This window comes from Panthera uncia, chromosome C2, assembly GCF_023721935.1.
Source record: "Panthera uncia isolate 11264 chromosome C2, Puncia_PCG_1.0, whole genome shotgun sequence".
NCBI classification, from domain to species: Eukaryota; Metazoa; Chordata; class Mammalia; order Carnivora; family Felidae; genus Panthera; species Panthera uncia.
Genome location: NC_064810.1, coordinates 67,010,913 through 67,027,660, shown reverse-complemented (window position 1 = coordinate 67,027,660; position 16,748 = coordinate 67,010,913). Strand labels below are relative to the sequence as shown.

Sequence of the window (16,748 nt, the reverse complement as noted above, 5' to 3'; positions counted from 1 at the left end):
ATGGAAGTAAAAGATCTTCCATTAAAGCCCCAACAATTGCTTGTAGAATATAAGATTTTTCAAATATCAACGATGTGTTGATTCAAAATTTGAAATATTGCAAAGTTACTTTGAACTTTAGATAAGTAGTGCAATGTGCGAGACTGCTCGATGAAAACTTTTTCAAGTAAAAAATTTAATGAAATTAAATTTAATGAAATTTCAATGCAGACTATTTCTAATGAAAATCTAGCATCTGAATTGTGATATGCTTTAAGTGTAAAAGTATACAACTAGATTTCAAAACTTTGGTTCGAATAAAAGAACATAAAAAAATCTCAATAATTTTGAATATTTATTACAAATTAAAATAATACTTCTGATATACTGGGTTAAATAAAATATGCTATTAAAATTAATTTTACTGGTTTCTTTTACTTTTTTTAATGAGGCTATTAGAAAATTTAAAATTACATATGTGGCTCACATTACATTCCTACTGGACAATATTACTAAAGTGGCTATAAAGACACAGTTCTTGGCCACAAGGAACTTACCACTGATAGGAGGCAGAAAAAAAAGAAGAGAAAGAACCAACCAGAGAGTTGCTGATGAATCAATAAAAACTCATCACAACAAACTGAGAAAAAAATTCAAAAGATAAGTTCTAGCAGCCCAACTGCAAATCATAATCACCAGTGATAGTCTATATATTCAAAGAATTAAATTTAGTACTGGGCAATTGAACATTCAAGGGTAGAGTTTAATAAAATTACAGTTAAGTTATATCAATAAAATAAAATAGTAAGTTTTAAAAGTATGATCCCGGCATGAGATGATTAATTTTAGGGGAGCTGTAAATAAACCTTATATATTTTATTCACTTTGTACTGACTAGTACTTGTTTATTTTAATGTGAACTAAGAAATACATAATGAACAAAAAACTTAAATATTATGAAAAATATAATAAACACATAAAATCCATGATTCCACAGATACTATTATGTGATATTTCCTTATAAAAGAAAATTATTTCAATAAAAGTTTGATTTTTTAAAAGATTAAGTAATAATAGCATTGGTGGCATGTAGAAAACTTATAGAGGTTTTAATCAGTATTTTATCAATTATTTGCAATCAACTTGCAAAATGACCTTAACCAAATGTGAAATTATCTTGAAGGTACTGATCAAAACCACTCAGTGACTTAAAGTATATTTACCTTAATAATCTACAAAAGCTCCGCCGATAACTCAGTCGCTGGCTAGCTGCAGCAACACTGGGAGGAAGTGGAGGCCGGGGTGGGAAATAAGCTAGTGTTGCAGAAAATAGTAAGCAGACAACTCCAAATTCTGGGGGTAGGGAAGAAAAAAAAGAATAAAATGTTAACCAGATAACATAAAAAGTTCAATGTTTCAAGTATTTACTTATCTAACAAATCATCAACTAAGCTCTATGCATAAAAAGATAACCAAAATACAGTATCTAGCCAAGATAGTTCAGTCTTGTGGAAAAAAAATAGATATGTAAAGATATAAATTTTAGCCCGTGGAAAGTCAGGTAAGAAGTCATACAATGGTATACCACATAGATGAAAAGATTGAGACAGTAAACAAATATTATTCTATGGAGAAAACATAAAAAATCAACAGTACTGTACTATAAGCCTTTGAAACAGATCTAGGTTGATTAATAAGTACTGTAATCAGAAAGAAAGTATATGATACAGAAATTGTAGGAACAGGCTAGGAGAAGGGTTTTGTTTTTTGTTTTTTTTAAGGTTCTTTATTTTTGAGAGAGAGAGAGAGAGAGAGAGAGAGAGAGAGAAAGAGAGAGAGAGAGAGAGAGAGAAAGAACAAGTGGGGGTGGGACAGAGAGAGAAAATCCCAGGCAGGCTCCACACTGTCACTGTAGAGCCTGATGCAGGGCTAGAACTCACTAACTGTGAGGTCATGACCTGAGCCAAAGTCAGATGCCTAACTGATGGGCCATCCAATCAGTTTAATTGGTTTATTTGATCAATGACTGGATATTCTGAAGCACAGTTTAGGAAAGACTGAATTTATAGGCTGTATGGGGAATTTGAACAAAACAGGAAAGCATCCAAAAATAAGAGAGCAAAACTTAATAAAAAGACTCGCTAATATAGAATATTAAGCAACTAGAAGTAAAACGAACATCCAAACAATGTTAGTTTGGCACTATTAACAAGGAAAAGTTCCTTGGAGTCCTGATCATTCCCTCCAGAGTTTTGGCACATGTAAATCCCAGCTTCTATTATGTCCAATTTAGTAGAAAAGCAAGACTCAAATAGAAAAGTTAAGAAACTTGGAATAGAGACCTGCCTGTACCATTAATTAACGTAATTTGGATGAATTCTTTATTCTTTGTGGTCAATAAAGGGACTGGACTAAGTGATTTCTAGAGTCTTTTCAGTTGGATACTTATGATTCTAGGGCTATTATATTCTGAGCAAAAGGTACAATATTCCTATAAGGCATTTAACCATAGAAGATGTCTTTGTTCTCTGTTAGACTGAGGAGCAATAAGAAGATAATGAATTGTTTTAATTTGCAGATCTTTTAATTAACAACAATGAATGAGCATCTTCTACACACTTATTGGCCATTAGTATTTCTTCTTCTGGGATTGCCTTGTTCACATTCTATTGACATTTTTGACCCATCTTTTTGTTGGCATTTTTGCAAAGAGCTTCAGAGATACACTTTTTAACGTTTATTTATTTTTGAGACAGAGAGAGACAGAGCATGAACGGGGGAGGGTCAGAGAGAGGGAGACACAGAATCTGAAGCAGGCTCCAGGCTCTGAGCTGTCAGCACAGAGCCTGATGCGGGGCTCGAACTCATGGACTGCGAGATCATGGCCTGAGCCGAAGTCAGTGGCTCAACCGACTGAGCCACCCAGGCGCCCCCAGAGATACATTTTTTAGTATATTCACAGAATTGTGTAACCATCACCACAATCAATTTTAGAACCTTTTCATCATCCCCCAAAGAAACTCTGTATCCATTCCCCATTCCCAAATCTCCCAGCCCTAGGCAATCACTCGTTTACCTTCCAGTTTCTACGGATTTGAGTATAATGGACATCTCATATAAATGGAATCATACCATATGTGTGGTCTTTGTAACCAGCGTTTTTTACTTAGCATAATGTTTTCAAGGTTCAAGTATGTTGGAGCATGTATCAGTACTTTTATTCTTGTTCATTGCCAAATAATATTCCATTGAACAGATGAAGTACATTTTTTATTCAGTTAGTTAATAGACATTTGGATTGTTTCTACTTTTTGGCTATTATGAATGATGCTACTACGAACATTTGTGTATAAATTTTTGCATGGATATATTTTTACTTCACTTGGGTATATACCTAGAGATGCAATTGTTAGATCATATAATATATATTTAACACTTCGAAGAACTGCCCAAACTGTTTCCAATGTGATTGTACCATTTTATTTTGCTACTAGCAATATATGAAGGTTCCAATTTTTCTACTTTTTTAACAACATTTATTTCCCACTTTTTAAAATAGATTTTAAGTAAACCTCCCCACGCAGTGTGGGGCTTGAACTCACAACCTCGAGATCAAGAGTCACATGCTCTACCACCTGAGCCAGCCAGTGCCCCATCCTATTTTATTGATTATAGCATCCTGCTGGATGTGAAGTGTATCTCATTATGGTTTTGATTTGTATTTCCCTAATGACTAATGACAAGCATCTTTTATGGGCTTGTTGGCCATATATATTTTTTCTATGGAGAAGTTTTGAGTCCTTTGCCCATTTTCTAATTGGGTTGTCTTTTTATTGTTGTTTTAAGAGTTCTTTATATATTCTGGATATGAGTCCTTTATCAGATATATGATTTGCTACTATTTTCTCCCATTCCCAAAGCAAGCTGTCTTTTCACTTTGTTGATGGATATCCTTTCAAACACAAAAGTTTTTAGGGCTCCTGACTGGTTAAGTTGGTTAAGCGTCTGACTCTTAGTTTCGGTTCAGGTCATGATCTCACGGTTCACGAGTTCGAGCCCCGCGTCAGGCTCTGTGCTGACAGCTCAGAGCCTGAAGCCTGCTTTGGATTGTTTCCCTCTCTCTCTCTGACCTTCACTTGCTCATGCTCTCTCTCTCTCTCAGACTTAAAAATAAACATAATATTTTTTTTTTAATTTCTATTTTTTTTTTTTTTTAAAAGAGGTGTTTTAAGGCCGGGGGGGGGGATTAAATACTTTATATATACCACAACCTCTGCTTTTGTTTTATTCCCTCTAAAACATATTTTGAGATGTAAATATCACTGCATAACTCTCTAATGTAAAATTCTTCAGAGTGTGATGTTTGCCTACAATATAGTGAATTTCAAACCCTTTAGCCCTGCTTAGAAGGCTTGTATGGCCTGGCTTACCTCTCTAGCTTTATCTGTCACTACTCTCACCGAGTCTAAGCCACTCTGGGCTTTGAGTTGCTTGAATATAGCAGGCTCTCGCCCCTTACTGGGCTTCTCCTCCATGGCTGGCGCTCTCTCTCTCTCTCTCTCTCTCTCTCTCTTTCTAGTATATTGTTCCTCCTGCCCACTGTATTTGGCTAACTCCCTATCATCCTTCAGGCTCCAATTTAGATGCTGCATCATCAGGAAGCTCTACTTGACCTTTAAAATCTAGGTTAGGTCCTCCTCCTCTGAGGTCTCAGAACAATTGTCAGCCTTCAGTTATAGCACTTACTACCCTATTTTACAGCTGTTTACCTGTCTGTTCCTTTGGGACACTGTAAGTTCTGTGAGAGCAGGAATCATGTCTACCTCAGCGCCTAGCACAGGGACAGTATATAGGAGGTCAAAATATATCTGCTCACTTAATAAGTGAATAAATTAATAAAAAGTTCATCATAATATAGTTCCTTATCCTTCTAGCCTCATTTTCTGCCACTTGTTACCTATATGCAAAGACACATATTTACACTACTTCAGCCATATTAAATTATGTGCAATTCTCTGGACATATTGAGTTCTCTCATACCGTATCTGCCTTTGCAGTGGTTATTCCTTCTACACGGAATACCCTACCTCACTGGAACACTTGCTGAACTCCTATGAAATTCTGAACTTTAATTATCACAGTCTTGGTGAAGCCTTCCCTGACTCCTCAAGTTCCCTCCAATCTCAGGTAGGTTAGGCTTCTCAGGCTCTGTATGTCTATTTGTACTGCAACTGTCTTATCAGTGACCTTACCAATTCTCAGTGCTTAGCACAGTGCTGAGTATATAGTAAAACTTATAAAAAGTTTTCTGAATGCAGAAGAAAATAACCAATAGGCATACAGCGAGGGAGATGTATTTAAGGAGATCTGTTAAGAGACTGTAATAGAAGAGCGGACTAGAACTTGACTCTAGAAATAAAAAGAAAGGACCAAGAAGATGTTTTGGAAAGGTCAATACCCCTTATTAATAGACCAACATACAGAGAATAGGAAGTGGAGAAGAACTGTGGGTGACCTATGTATACCAGGTCAGAGAAGAGCAGGGAAATGGCAAGGGAGAAAATGGGCTTGCCAGCTACCAGTAATTTCATATTCTGATAAGATATCTAGAAAAGACACTAGACAACGTGTTATACAGTGCTTAATTGTAAACAGATGGGAAGAGAAAAATTAAGGAATAAACTTTCATGTAGCAATAATACATTTTAAACTTAATAACTTCTTAGAAAGGGTAAGTTTTAAATAGGCATCTCCATATTATATGACAAGAAAAACACGCGTGTATATGTATATTTTGGAACTCCTAAGTATTTTGTAAGAAGTGATCTGGTGTACAGAGTGGAGTGAAGATTACTGGGATAAAAGACAAAGTAGAGCGGGAAGAAAATAAACTTTAAAATACCTGCATATAATACAGTCTCTATGAGATCTTTAATGTGGGTCCTGCTAGTCTCTGAAGTAAGAAGAGGTGATGTTCCATTGGGGGCTGGAACAACAAGTGGCCCAACTAAAAATGCACATGCTCCACCAAGATAACTGAGCATTGATGCAATGGCTGTGGCAGTGGCCCGTTCATCTGCAGAAAACCACGTCGTAGAGAGAAATGGAGCTGCATTCATTACCGTTGGACCTGCCAATCCATTTAACAGCTGTCCTCCATGGATTAATCTGGAATTAAAAAAAAAATTAAAAGGTTGTGAGGTAGCTGAAGTGGACATTTCTACACAAAAAGAAGTTAGCTAAACTGCAGTTTAACTATGGCAATAAGGATACATGTCTGTAAAGAACAGGACACATCTGAAAGGTAAAGTATGTTGACTCCCCAGGAGTGAGATCAATACAGTAATACTTACCCCTTACTCATTTTACAAATATTTACTGAAGCCTTTGATTTATGCCACATACCAAACTAAATACTCCAAATAACCTTATTTCATTTATTATAACAACACGATGTGGTAGCTATTATTATCTCTATTTGTTGAGATGTTAAAGCCTCTGTTTAGAAAGATTAAGACACTTGCCCAAGTGCTAACAGGCAAAGCAGAGATTTGGACCTAGTTTGACTCCAAAATCCTTATTCTTTCTACTAGACTGCCATTCATAAACAGACCTAGTAAGTGCCACCAGCCATTCAAAAAAATTATACAGGTGTATTCAACATTTCTTAAACTAAAATGATATTTAAAAAGTACAATGGGGGCGCCTGGGTGGCTCAGTCGGTTAAGCGTCCGACTTTGGCTTAGGTCATGATCTCACGGTCCGTGAGTTCGAGCCCCACGTCAGGCTTCTGTGCTGATAGTTCAGAGCCTGGAGCCTGCTTCAGATTCTGTGTCTCCCTCTCTCTCTGACCCTCCCCCATTCATGCTCTCTCTCTGTCTCAAAAATAAATAAACATTAAAAAAAAAATTCAAAAAAAAAGTACAATGGAGGGGCACCTGGGTGGCTCAGTCTGTTAAGCATCTGTCTTTGGCTTAGGTCATGATCTCACGGCTTGTGAGTTCAAGCCCCACATTGGGCTCTGTGCTGACAGCTCAGAGCCTGGAGTCTGCTTTGGATTCTGTGTCTCCTTCTTTCTCTGCCCCTCCCTGGTTTGTGCTCTGTATCTCTCTGTGTGTCTCAAAAATAAATGAACATTAAAAAAAAAAAAAAACAATGGAATATTACTCAGCCATAAAAAAGAACAAAATCTTGCCATTTGCAATGACATGGATAGAGCTAGAAAGTATAATGTTAAATGAAATAAGTCAGAGAAAGACAAATACCATATGATCTCACTCATATGTGGAATTTAAGAAACAAAACAAACGAGCAAAGGAAAAAAAAAGAGAGAGAGAGAGACAAACCAAGAAAAAGACTTTTAACCACAGAGAACAAATTGATGGTTACCAGAGGGGAAGGAAGGGGGGGGGGGGGCGGGGTGATGGAAAAAAAATAATAAAATGCTATAAAACATTTCATGCCTACCCTGTGTCAGGTGATAGGAGTAAAAACAAAAGCAAAAACAAAAAACAAAAATAGACAAAAACAGTCATTATAGTAGCTTCTAATAGAAAAGGAACTGGTTGAGAAACTGGAGGACTTAGGTTCTGGCCCAGCTCTGCAACTAACTAGTTGAATGGTTCTGGGCAATACATCTTTGCGCAATTCCATTTCTTCTCGCATAAAATGAGATCAGTCTAAATTCAATATCCATTTATTGAGCATCTGTTAAGGTTAAGCTACTGTAATCACAGGAGTACGACATCCCCCCCAGTTCTAATACTCTGTGGCTTTAACTGTAAGGGTTAGTAAAAAAGTAGTTTCTTGTTTCTATTCCATTTGTTCTCTTGCTCATCTTTTCTCAATATTCTATTTAGTGCTGTTCCTATTCCTTGTCAAAGCCTCTACTCCCATTGCTCCTCCAATTCCCAACATACACATTCACATTCAAGAGTAGCCTTGAAGGAGAAGAGAAGCCAGAAGTCCAAAAAGCATATGCAAGAAAGGGAGGCAAGTCAACCTCTTCTGCCTTGGAGGTAGAGGAAGGGGAAGAAACAGTATATGTGATACACATGTGACACTTTTTCCCCCTGTTTTGCTATTCAATCACCAAGAGGACACCAAATCCTTTTTTTAAAAATAACTGCCACCTTAAGAGACTTAGAAAAAGTTTTTTGAATATAGAAGGAAATAATAAACAGGCATATGGGAGAGAGGTAGGGCCCTAATGTAGAGGCATAAGTGAGTGGGAAGTGAAATATGTGAATTAGGTCTGCTCAAATTTTTGAAAATGCTGGAAAAATTATTTGAAGACAAAAATAGCCCTAGGCATCATTACTATTACTAAATTAAGAAGACCAAAGACATTTTAAAATCTTCTTGTGAAAGGGGAACTATTTTCTAGATGACAAAAACAATTTACACTGTTTATGAAACTGAATACCTACTCCAAACACGAGTGGGTCCCAAGCTATAACAGAGCAATTTCATCTAGAAATACTTTGAAACAATTATCACTGAGTGGTTTCATTTGTGATTCGTGGTGGCACAACAGACAGTGCATGATGACTCATAGAGTAACCGCTTTGATATTTAATACCTAAAGACATGTTCCTGAAAGGCTCATCTCATCTAGAAGGAGAAGGGCTGGAATAAGTAAATTTTATTGTGCCTAAAAATGTTAAGAGTAGAATGCGAACATGGAAAAAACAATCTGTTAACAAAACAAAAAACAAAACGTGATAAAACACTATGAATCCTGAGAGAATTAAGGCATAAAACTCAGCTTATTGCCATGGTTTAACTATGTGTTACCTCTCATTGGAATCACAAATAGACTATTTTTTAAGCAGCAAACATAAGTCATACAAGGTGCAAGCTTGTGATAAAAATAGTATCCAAAACAGGTATATCAGCACTAGGGACATTTCAGATGGGTTCTAAGTCTACAAGGTCACTGAACTTGGGGGGCCAACCTCAAACATGAATTGCCAGAGTGAAAAAATCACCTTGGGAATCAAAACATGCTAACTTGGTGTTTAAAATTTATTCTAGGGGCACCTGAGTGGCTCAGTCGGTTGAGCATCTGACTCTTGATTTTGGCTCATATCATGATTTCACGGTTCATGGATTTGAGCCACACGCTGGGCTCTGTGCTTGGGATTCTCTCTCTCTCTCTCTCTCTCTGCTCCTTCTCTGGACACATTCTCTCTCTCAAAATAAATAAACTTAAAAAAATTACTGTAGTAATGTGCATTTTGCATTAAAAGTCATAATGCACAAACACATTCCTTACAAATGAACTCAATAAGAATTGGACCCACAGGATTTTGGGTTAACTCCTGAATTCATGGGAAACTTGACAGGGAAATCTAGACCCTGCTCTTGCCAAATTCTTTGTGTTTTCCAGAGCACAGTCTTATTCTTTTTCACATTTGTATTCTAGAGTCCCTCAGGGCATGGCAATTACTAAAATAACTGTTGTCCTGCAATATTAAGATTTTCATATTTGCCTGACACTGTTTTCTGTACCTCTCATTAACTTACCCTATTTTATGAAATTAGTCCATAAAATATATATATATGTGTATATATATATATGTGTATATATATATATATATATATATATATAATATTTTTTTATTTTAGAGACAGAGAGAGAACACATATGCAAGTAGGGGACAGGGGAAGAGGGAGAGAGAATCTTAAGCAGGCTCCATGCTGAGCATGGACACGGGGCTCAGTCTCACGACCCTGGCACCCCTAAAAATATATTTATTTTTTTTAATTTTTTTTTCCAATATATGAAATTTATTGTCAAATTGGTTTCCATACAACACCCAGTGCTCATCCCAAAAGGTGCCCTCCTCAATACCCATCACCCACCCTCCCCTCCCTCCCACCCCCCATCAACCCTCAGTTTGTTCTCAGTTTTTAACAGTCTCTTATGCTTTGGCTCTCTCCCACTCTAACCTCTTTTTTTTTTTCCTTCCCCTCCCCCATGGGTTTCTGTTAAGTTTCTCAGGATCCACATAAGAGTGAAACCATATGGTATCTGTCTTTCTCTGTATGGCTTATTTCACTTAGCATCACACTCTCCAGTTCCATCCACGTTGCTACAAAAGGCCATATTTCATTCTTTCTCACTGCCACGTAGTATTCCATTGTGTATATAAACCACAATTTCTTTATCCATTCATCAGTTGATGGACATAAAAATATATTTAAAAATAAAATTCACTGTATATCTAAAATCTAGTTTTCCCATTTTAATGGTTATGCAAAATTAGAGGTATGTTTTTTCTGAAAACAGGTGGCCATAAGACTAAAATCATACAAATATTACAATAAACTCTATTCCATGACAATAAAGAAGATGAAATAATTTATAAACGGTTCAATACAAGCTATGTTATTTAATTTGTTCAACAAACATGTACTGAGTGTATGTACTGGGTAGGCATTGTGATGGGAATATGAAATTACAAAGCTAATGCCCTTGCCCTTCAAATCCTTAGGAGTAGTTTAAGTGTCACCTATCAGCACTGTACCAGGAATATAAAGAAAAAGAAGGCAATAATTAGTCCCGCCTTTAGTGCTGTGGGGCCTGTGAGAAGAGTAGTAATGGAGGTCCCTCAATATCTTCCTTCTCTTCTGACCTCTGGCTCTGGTCTGACAATATCATCGCATGTATGCACGTGGACCTGAAAGTCAGACTCCAAGCTTTGTCTTCCAAACAGCTGCTCCTTGGCAACCCCTTGAGCCTGGGGAGTATATACCAAGTATGGGGTCCACTCTGGGAAGAACAGACCTGAGAAAAAGGCCTGTTGCTGGCACATCTGGGGTCTTGTGTAGCTAGACTGTGATGAGAAGGGTGGGCACATCCCCCTGCCCCTACAGACTCCTCAGCACATAGGGAATAGTAAAGCTGAAGGAAAGCCAGAGTGGTAACTTTCAGGCAAGGAGCCCAGGGCAAGGACCCTTTGGCAGTACTGGCCACCCTGGAAAACAGTGTCAGGCAAATATGAAAATCTTAATATTGCAGGACAAGAGTTATTTTAGTAAGTGTCATGCCCTGAGGGACTCTAGAATACAAGTCCCCAACAACAGTGGGGATATAGAACAGGGGATGGTTTGGGGGACTGTTCTTAGCCATATAATAGATGTGGCTATAGGGAGATGACTGCATATTGGGAAGGCATATTTAAGTCCATAAAAATGTACAATAAGTGATTCAATATACATCAGAAGCTAAAAAAAGAGATCTGAGCTAAGAGCTATATATTGGGGTTGGGGAACAAACACTGGTGAATAGCAACATATATATATTTTTTATGTTTTTGGGGGGCAAAAGCACAAGCGGGGGAGGAGGGAAGACAGAGAGGGAGACACAGAAGCCGAAGCAGGCTCCAGGCTCCAAGCTGTCAGCACAGAGCCCAATGCAGGGCTCGAACCCACCAACCGTGAGATCATGACCTGAGCCAAAGTCGGATGCTTAACCAACTGGGCCACCTGGGCACCCCACCAATATTTTTTAAATACAGGAAAAAGAGTCTAGAAAGACAACTAAGAAGGAGCAATTACAGAGGTAGAAAAAAAAAAAGGTGAAAGAACGGTACAGCAGCAACTAAGGAGAGGAGGGTTTGAGATGAGGATGAGTGGTTGACTCATCAAGTTCAACAGATCAGGTTAAACAGATCAGGTCAAGTTAAACAGAAAGATCATTTGGTATCTGAAATGTAACCATTAGATTCCGCAACATGGAGGTCATTCATGATCTGAGTAGAGCTATTTCAGCAGAATGTTGAGGATGAAGTTAACACTTGTGAGGAAATGGAAATTTGGATTTAGACGGTGCTAGTAGTTAGATGCCAGAACAAAAATTAGGTATATAAGCTTGGCAAAGTGACAAGAAAAAAACACCCAAGCCTAAACGAATTGTCTGGACCAAAAAGTCTCCGTTGCCTTCACATACTGAAAGGCAAATGCAACTCACTGTGATTGTCCTAATGCTTTTTAGCACTCGTGAAAGCAGCTGGCTTTCAGAAATTAATACCTATTGATCTGGGCTGACTGTCAAGAGGAGTGATTCACAATCTTCAGTAAAAGGAAGCAGATCCCATAATTTAATGTCAATTTTTCTGTGTCATCATTATATGCTTCAGTTTTGTTTTGCAAGTTAAAGTTCCTTGCAGATAAGGACCATGGCTTCTAAATTTGCCACAGTGTCTCACGAAGTGTGGATGCTCTCTAGTAGAACACAGACTGACTCAGGTACAGGGAAGTTGGCATTGCTGAAATACACTACTTGCATTGCAAAACTCTCAGTTACCTAGACACATACATCAGATCCATTTTAAAAAGTTTAAATCCAGTGATACAAAAACCAAGATGATTAACAAATATTCTGGCAATAAAACTTAAAAAAACAAAACAAACAAACAAACAAAACCAATACTACACTGAGGGTGGTAAACGCATGGTCAATGCAAGTGAGGTAGACCTGGGAAGGGTGGAGAGAAGTTAGGATGGAGGCAGCTCCTGGGCAACAAGCTGTGCAGCAGAAAGGGAGCTCTCCAGACAGTTGACTCAGTAACTCACGGGCTTTAACTCTTGCCTCCTCACCTGAAACTTCACACCTGATAGTGGCCAGTACACATTCACTGTTAGGGGAATGCAAGTCTCGAACTCTGCAGGCCAAGATGTGACAGATCTGCCAAAGGCAGGTGTGCTGCCCTCTTTCTTCATCCCAGTCTCCTCTGATTCCTTGATTTATTCCCTCTCACCTTTCCCCAATGCTCTTTTTCCCCTTTTTACCTTTTTTCCTCCTACCTAGCTTCTGCCTACTTCTGAGGCCAAGTTTGTCTCATCCTCACAAGTCAGGTGGCAAAATGGGTGAGAGAGTGTTCCCTAACAGGCTGAGAGGATAATTAAAGACCTGGAGTTTTCTCCACCAGCAGCAGAACTAGATGGTAGAGAGTAGGAAAACCAGGTGCTGCCCACTAGTGTCAGAACTCCTGAGGGTTGCTAGCCTTTGGGAGGCCTGGGGGGTGGGGGACAGGAGGGAAGGGGTATGGGGAAGGGAACTACAGACAGCCTCACAAAATCCTGCTCTTGCCCTGTGCACCTTCATCTTCAGCCCTCAATTAGCAAACCCCATCTCCCCCAAACCCCCCCACCCCCTGCCGCCCAGGCCTCAGTGGCACGTGGGATGGCATTTGCGCACAGCCACATTCCATTTCATATCATTCACTATACTACAGCTTTTCAAACAAATGCCAAGAGCTAAAGTTCAAACTGAAGATCCACAGCTCATGGTTTTCTAATGTACTTGACATTTTAGTTTGTATTTAATGATATTCTGGTATCCTAACCTTTTGCTTTCTGACATCCTGGTACAAATACTTGGGATTCCTCAACTATTTTCTATTTAGAATATGTTTCAGAATTCGAATTTTTATAGCTGGAAGAGACTTCAAACCTCATCTAGATAACCCACCTCTGCATTTTACAGATATAAAAATTGAGTTCCAGAGAGGCTAATACATTTAAAATCATACTTATAATTTTATAACTTTCTTTTCTCCAAAAAAGTATTGGGGGAAGCTCCAAAGTCATATAACTAGCTAATGGCTAAGCCAGGACTGGAAAATAATATAAAATCTGACTTAATCAGTCTACAAATCTCTCTACTCTTCCAACATGGTCTCATTCTCAAAGTTCTCTTAACATTATTAATAAAAATCATTGATTGCTAAGATAACTCAAGGTTCTCAGATCCAAAGGCATGCAAGTAGCTAGCATATTTTTTCTTCTGTGCATATATCTACTTTAGAAATCTATTACAACTAGCAGTAGTGATAATTGGTTTAGAAGATAGAAAATTGGTTTAGAAACACAGTAGATACTTCCTCAGTTTAAGTCCAGCATTCTTAATTTTAACTCTATGTATTTTTAATACAAAATAATTTAGAATTGACAACAACGTTTACTTCTAAGACTCAATATGCCAATGTTTCAAAAACTTTCTCCCAATTCCTAATCATCCTGCATCAGAGTAAAGTGGTGTGTTATAGAATTTCATGGATTTTGAAAATGGCAGAGTGCTAGAAATAGTTTTCCTTTATTTAGTCCAAGAAAATATAGGGCAAAAAAGGGTCAGAGATGTCATGAATTAATTACTGAAAAAAGGAAGAAAGGAAGAAAGAGTTGATGGTGGAAAGGAATAAGCCTTCTAAAGACTGCTGTTGCAGTCTTCAGTTTTAAGAAAATCTATTTCAGGGGCCCCTAGGTGGCTCAGTTGGTTAAGCATTCGACTTCGGCTCAGGTCATGATCTAGCAGTTTGTGAGTTTGAGCCCCGCATCGGGCTCTGTGCTGACAGCTTGGAGCCTGGAGCCTGGAGCCTGGAGCCTGGAGCCTGGAGCCTGGAGCTTGGAGCCTGGAGCTTGGAGCCTGCTTCTGATTCTGTGTCTCCTCCTCTCTCTGCCCCTCCCTCACTTGTGCTCTGTCTCTATCAAAAATAAATAAGTGTAAAAAAAATTTTTTTTAAGAAACTCTATTTCACTTTTATATCCTTTAATAATTTTGGCCAACTATGATTCAATATCTACCACGGGCAAGGCACCTATAGCTAGACACTAAAGAAAATATAAAGGCGAATACATATTATGGTCTTGACCCTAAATAGCTTATGATAACTTATCAAGTACCAGTTACAGACAGTACATTAAAAAAACACAGGGAAGAGTATTAGACATCAGAAAACAAAAATTCTAGTCTTAGCTAAATTTATTACCTGTATAATCTTTGGTGAATCACCTATTCTCTTGGTGTTTCAACTTCTCCAAAGGTACTTTATCTCACAGGGGTTTTATTAAGGCCAAAAGTAATAATCTCTCAGCAAGGTAGAGGGGGAAAATGGGTGTTGTCTTGGTCTAAGAGATGTCTACCTCCTCCCCCCCCCATTTTGTCTCATAACTTTTTTCTTATCTTCTTTTATTTTGTCCTCTTAGTTTAAAAGTATATATACTCATAGAAGAAAAATGTATAAAGAAAAAAAAAATCCAGGGGCGCCTGGGTGGCTCAGTCAGTTGAGTGCCGACTTTGGCTCAGGTCATGATCTAGCGGTTCATGGGTTCGAGCCTCACATCAGGCTCTGTGCTGACAGCTCAGAGCCTGGAGCCTGCTTCGGATCCTGTGTCCCCCTCTCTCTCTCTGCTCCTCCCCTGCTCACACACTCTCTCTCTCTCTCTCTCTTAAAAATAAAATAAAAAACACCCCCCCAAAAAAAGAAAAAAGAAAAAAATTAAGTTCACTAACTCAATTACATAGCCCAGACAACCATACTAATGTATTTAAAACAAATTTTATGTTAATGTTTATTTATTTTTGAGAGAAAGAGAGCGCAAGTGGGGGAGGGGCAGAGAGAGAGGGAGACACAGAATCCAAAGCAGGCTCTAGCCTCTGAGCTGTCAGGATGGAGACCAATGCAGGGCTTGAATCCACAAACTGTGAGACCATGTCCTGAGTCAAAGATGGACACTTAACCGACTAAGCCACCCAGGAGCTTCTTTTTTTCTTTCAGTTCTCCCCGCTACCCCTCGCTCCGCCCCAATGCATTTCTCAATACTTAAGCATAGGTAACCATGAAAACCATACTGAATATACAGTTTTATCCACTAAGTCATTTTAACTTCATAGTCTGTCATAAGCATCTTCTCATTAAAGATTCTTGGTAATCATAACAGCATGACAGTTTACTATGCAGATATACAAAACTTATTTAACCATTTTCCTAATGTTTGCTACTTACTTGCTAATATTAATAATGCTGTTGTGACAATCTTTGTATGTAAATATTTGCTACTTCCCAAATTACTTCTTTAGGGTCAGTAAGTCAAAGGATGTGAACATTTTAGGTTTTATGAAACATACTCCCAAATTGTTTTCAGAAGGATATGTAGTAATTTATATCCCCATTAGTTATGATTGATGTTTGTCTCACCAGCATTAAGTGTCACCAGCATTGAGTGTCACTATTAAGAACACACACACACACACACATACACACAAATAACTTGGTGTTTAGTTTTCTAATGCTCTTGTAACAAATTACCATAAAACTTGTGGCTTTAAAACAACACAAATTTACTATCTTACAGCTCTGTAAATCAGAATCCAACATGGGTCTCACTGGGCCAAAATCAAGGTGTCAGCATGGCTATGTTCCTTTATAGAGGCTCTAGAGAATAATCAGTTTCCTTGCCTTTTCTGGTTTCTAGAGGCCCCCTTCCTGTTTTCAAAGCTAGCAACAGAGATTTGAGTCCTCTCAGGCTGCATATCTCTGACTTCCTCTTCAGTCTCTTTTAAGGACTTTTGTGATTACACTGAGCCCACATGAATAACTCAGGATAAGCTCCTTATTTTAAGGTTAGCTGATTAGCAAACTTAATTCCATCTGCAACCAAAGCATTCCCTCACCATGTAACATAACACATTCATAGGTTTCAGAGATGAGAGCATGGATATCCTTTGGGGCTGGGGGCATTATTCTGCCTACCACACTTGGTAAGGCCAAAAGGCATCTCCTCATTTTAATCTGCATTTCTTTTTTGATTACTGGTCTTTTTTCCCTACTGGTGTATTGCAATCTTTCTCATTTTGAGTGAATGCTTTATATATTTATCTACATTATTTACCTGCATTTTAACTGGGTACATGGCTGCTGAGCTGTATTTCTAGACTCTCTTACAGAAGGGCTTTAATCTGTTTTAAGACAGGGGTGGCC

At 38.2% G+C, this 16,748-nt stretch overlaps 1 protein-coding gene across 1 annotated transcript in view; it reads right to left on the bottom strand.

The window, feature by feature from the left end:
- Positions 1-16,748, bottom strand: part of SLC49A4 (solute carrier family 49 member 4) — an 85,618-nt gene that overhangs the window by 51,390 nt on the left and 17,480 nt on the right. Inside the window, exons 3-4 of the mRNA XM_049628302.1 lie at positions 5,882-6,147; positions 1,203-1,332 (exon numbers count right to left, since the gene is read on the bottom strand). Of these exons, the coding sequence (XP_049484259.1) occupies positions 1,203-1,332; positions 5,882-6,147 (396 nt within the window). The remainder of the gene's footprint in view (positions 1-1,202; positions 1,333-5,881; positions 6,148-16,748) is intronic.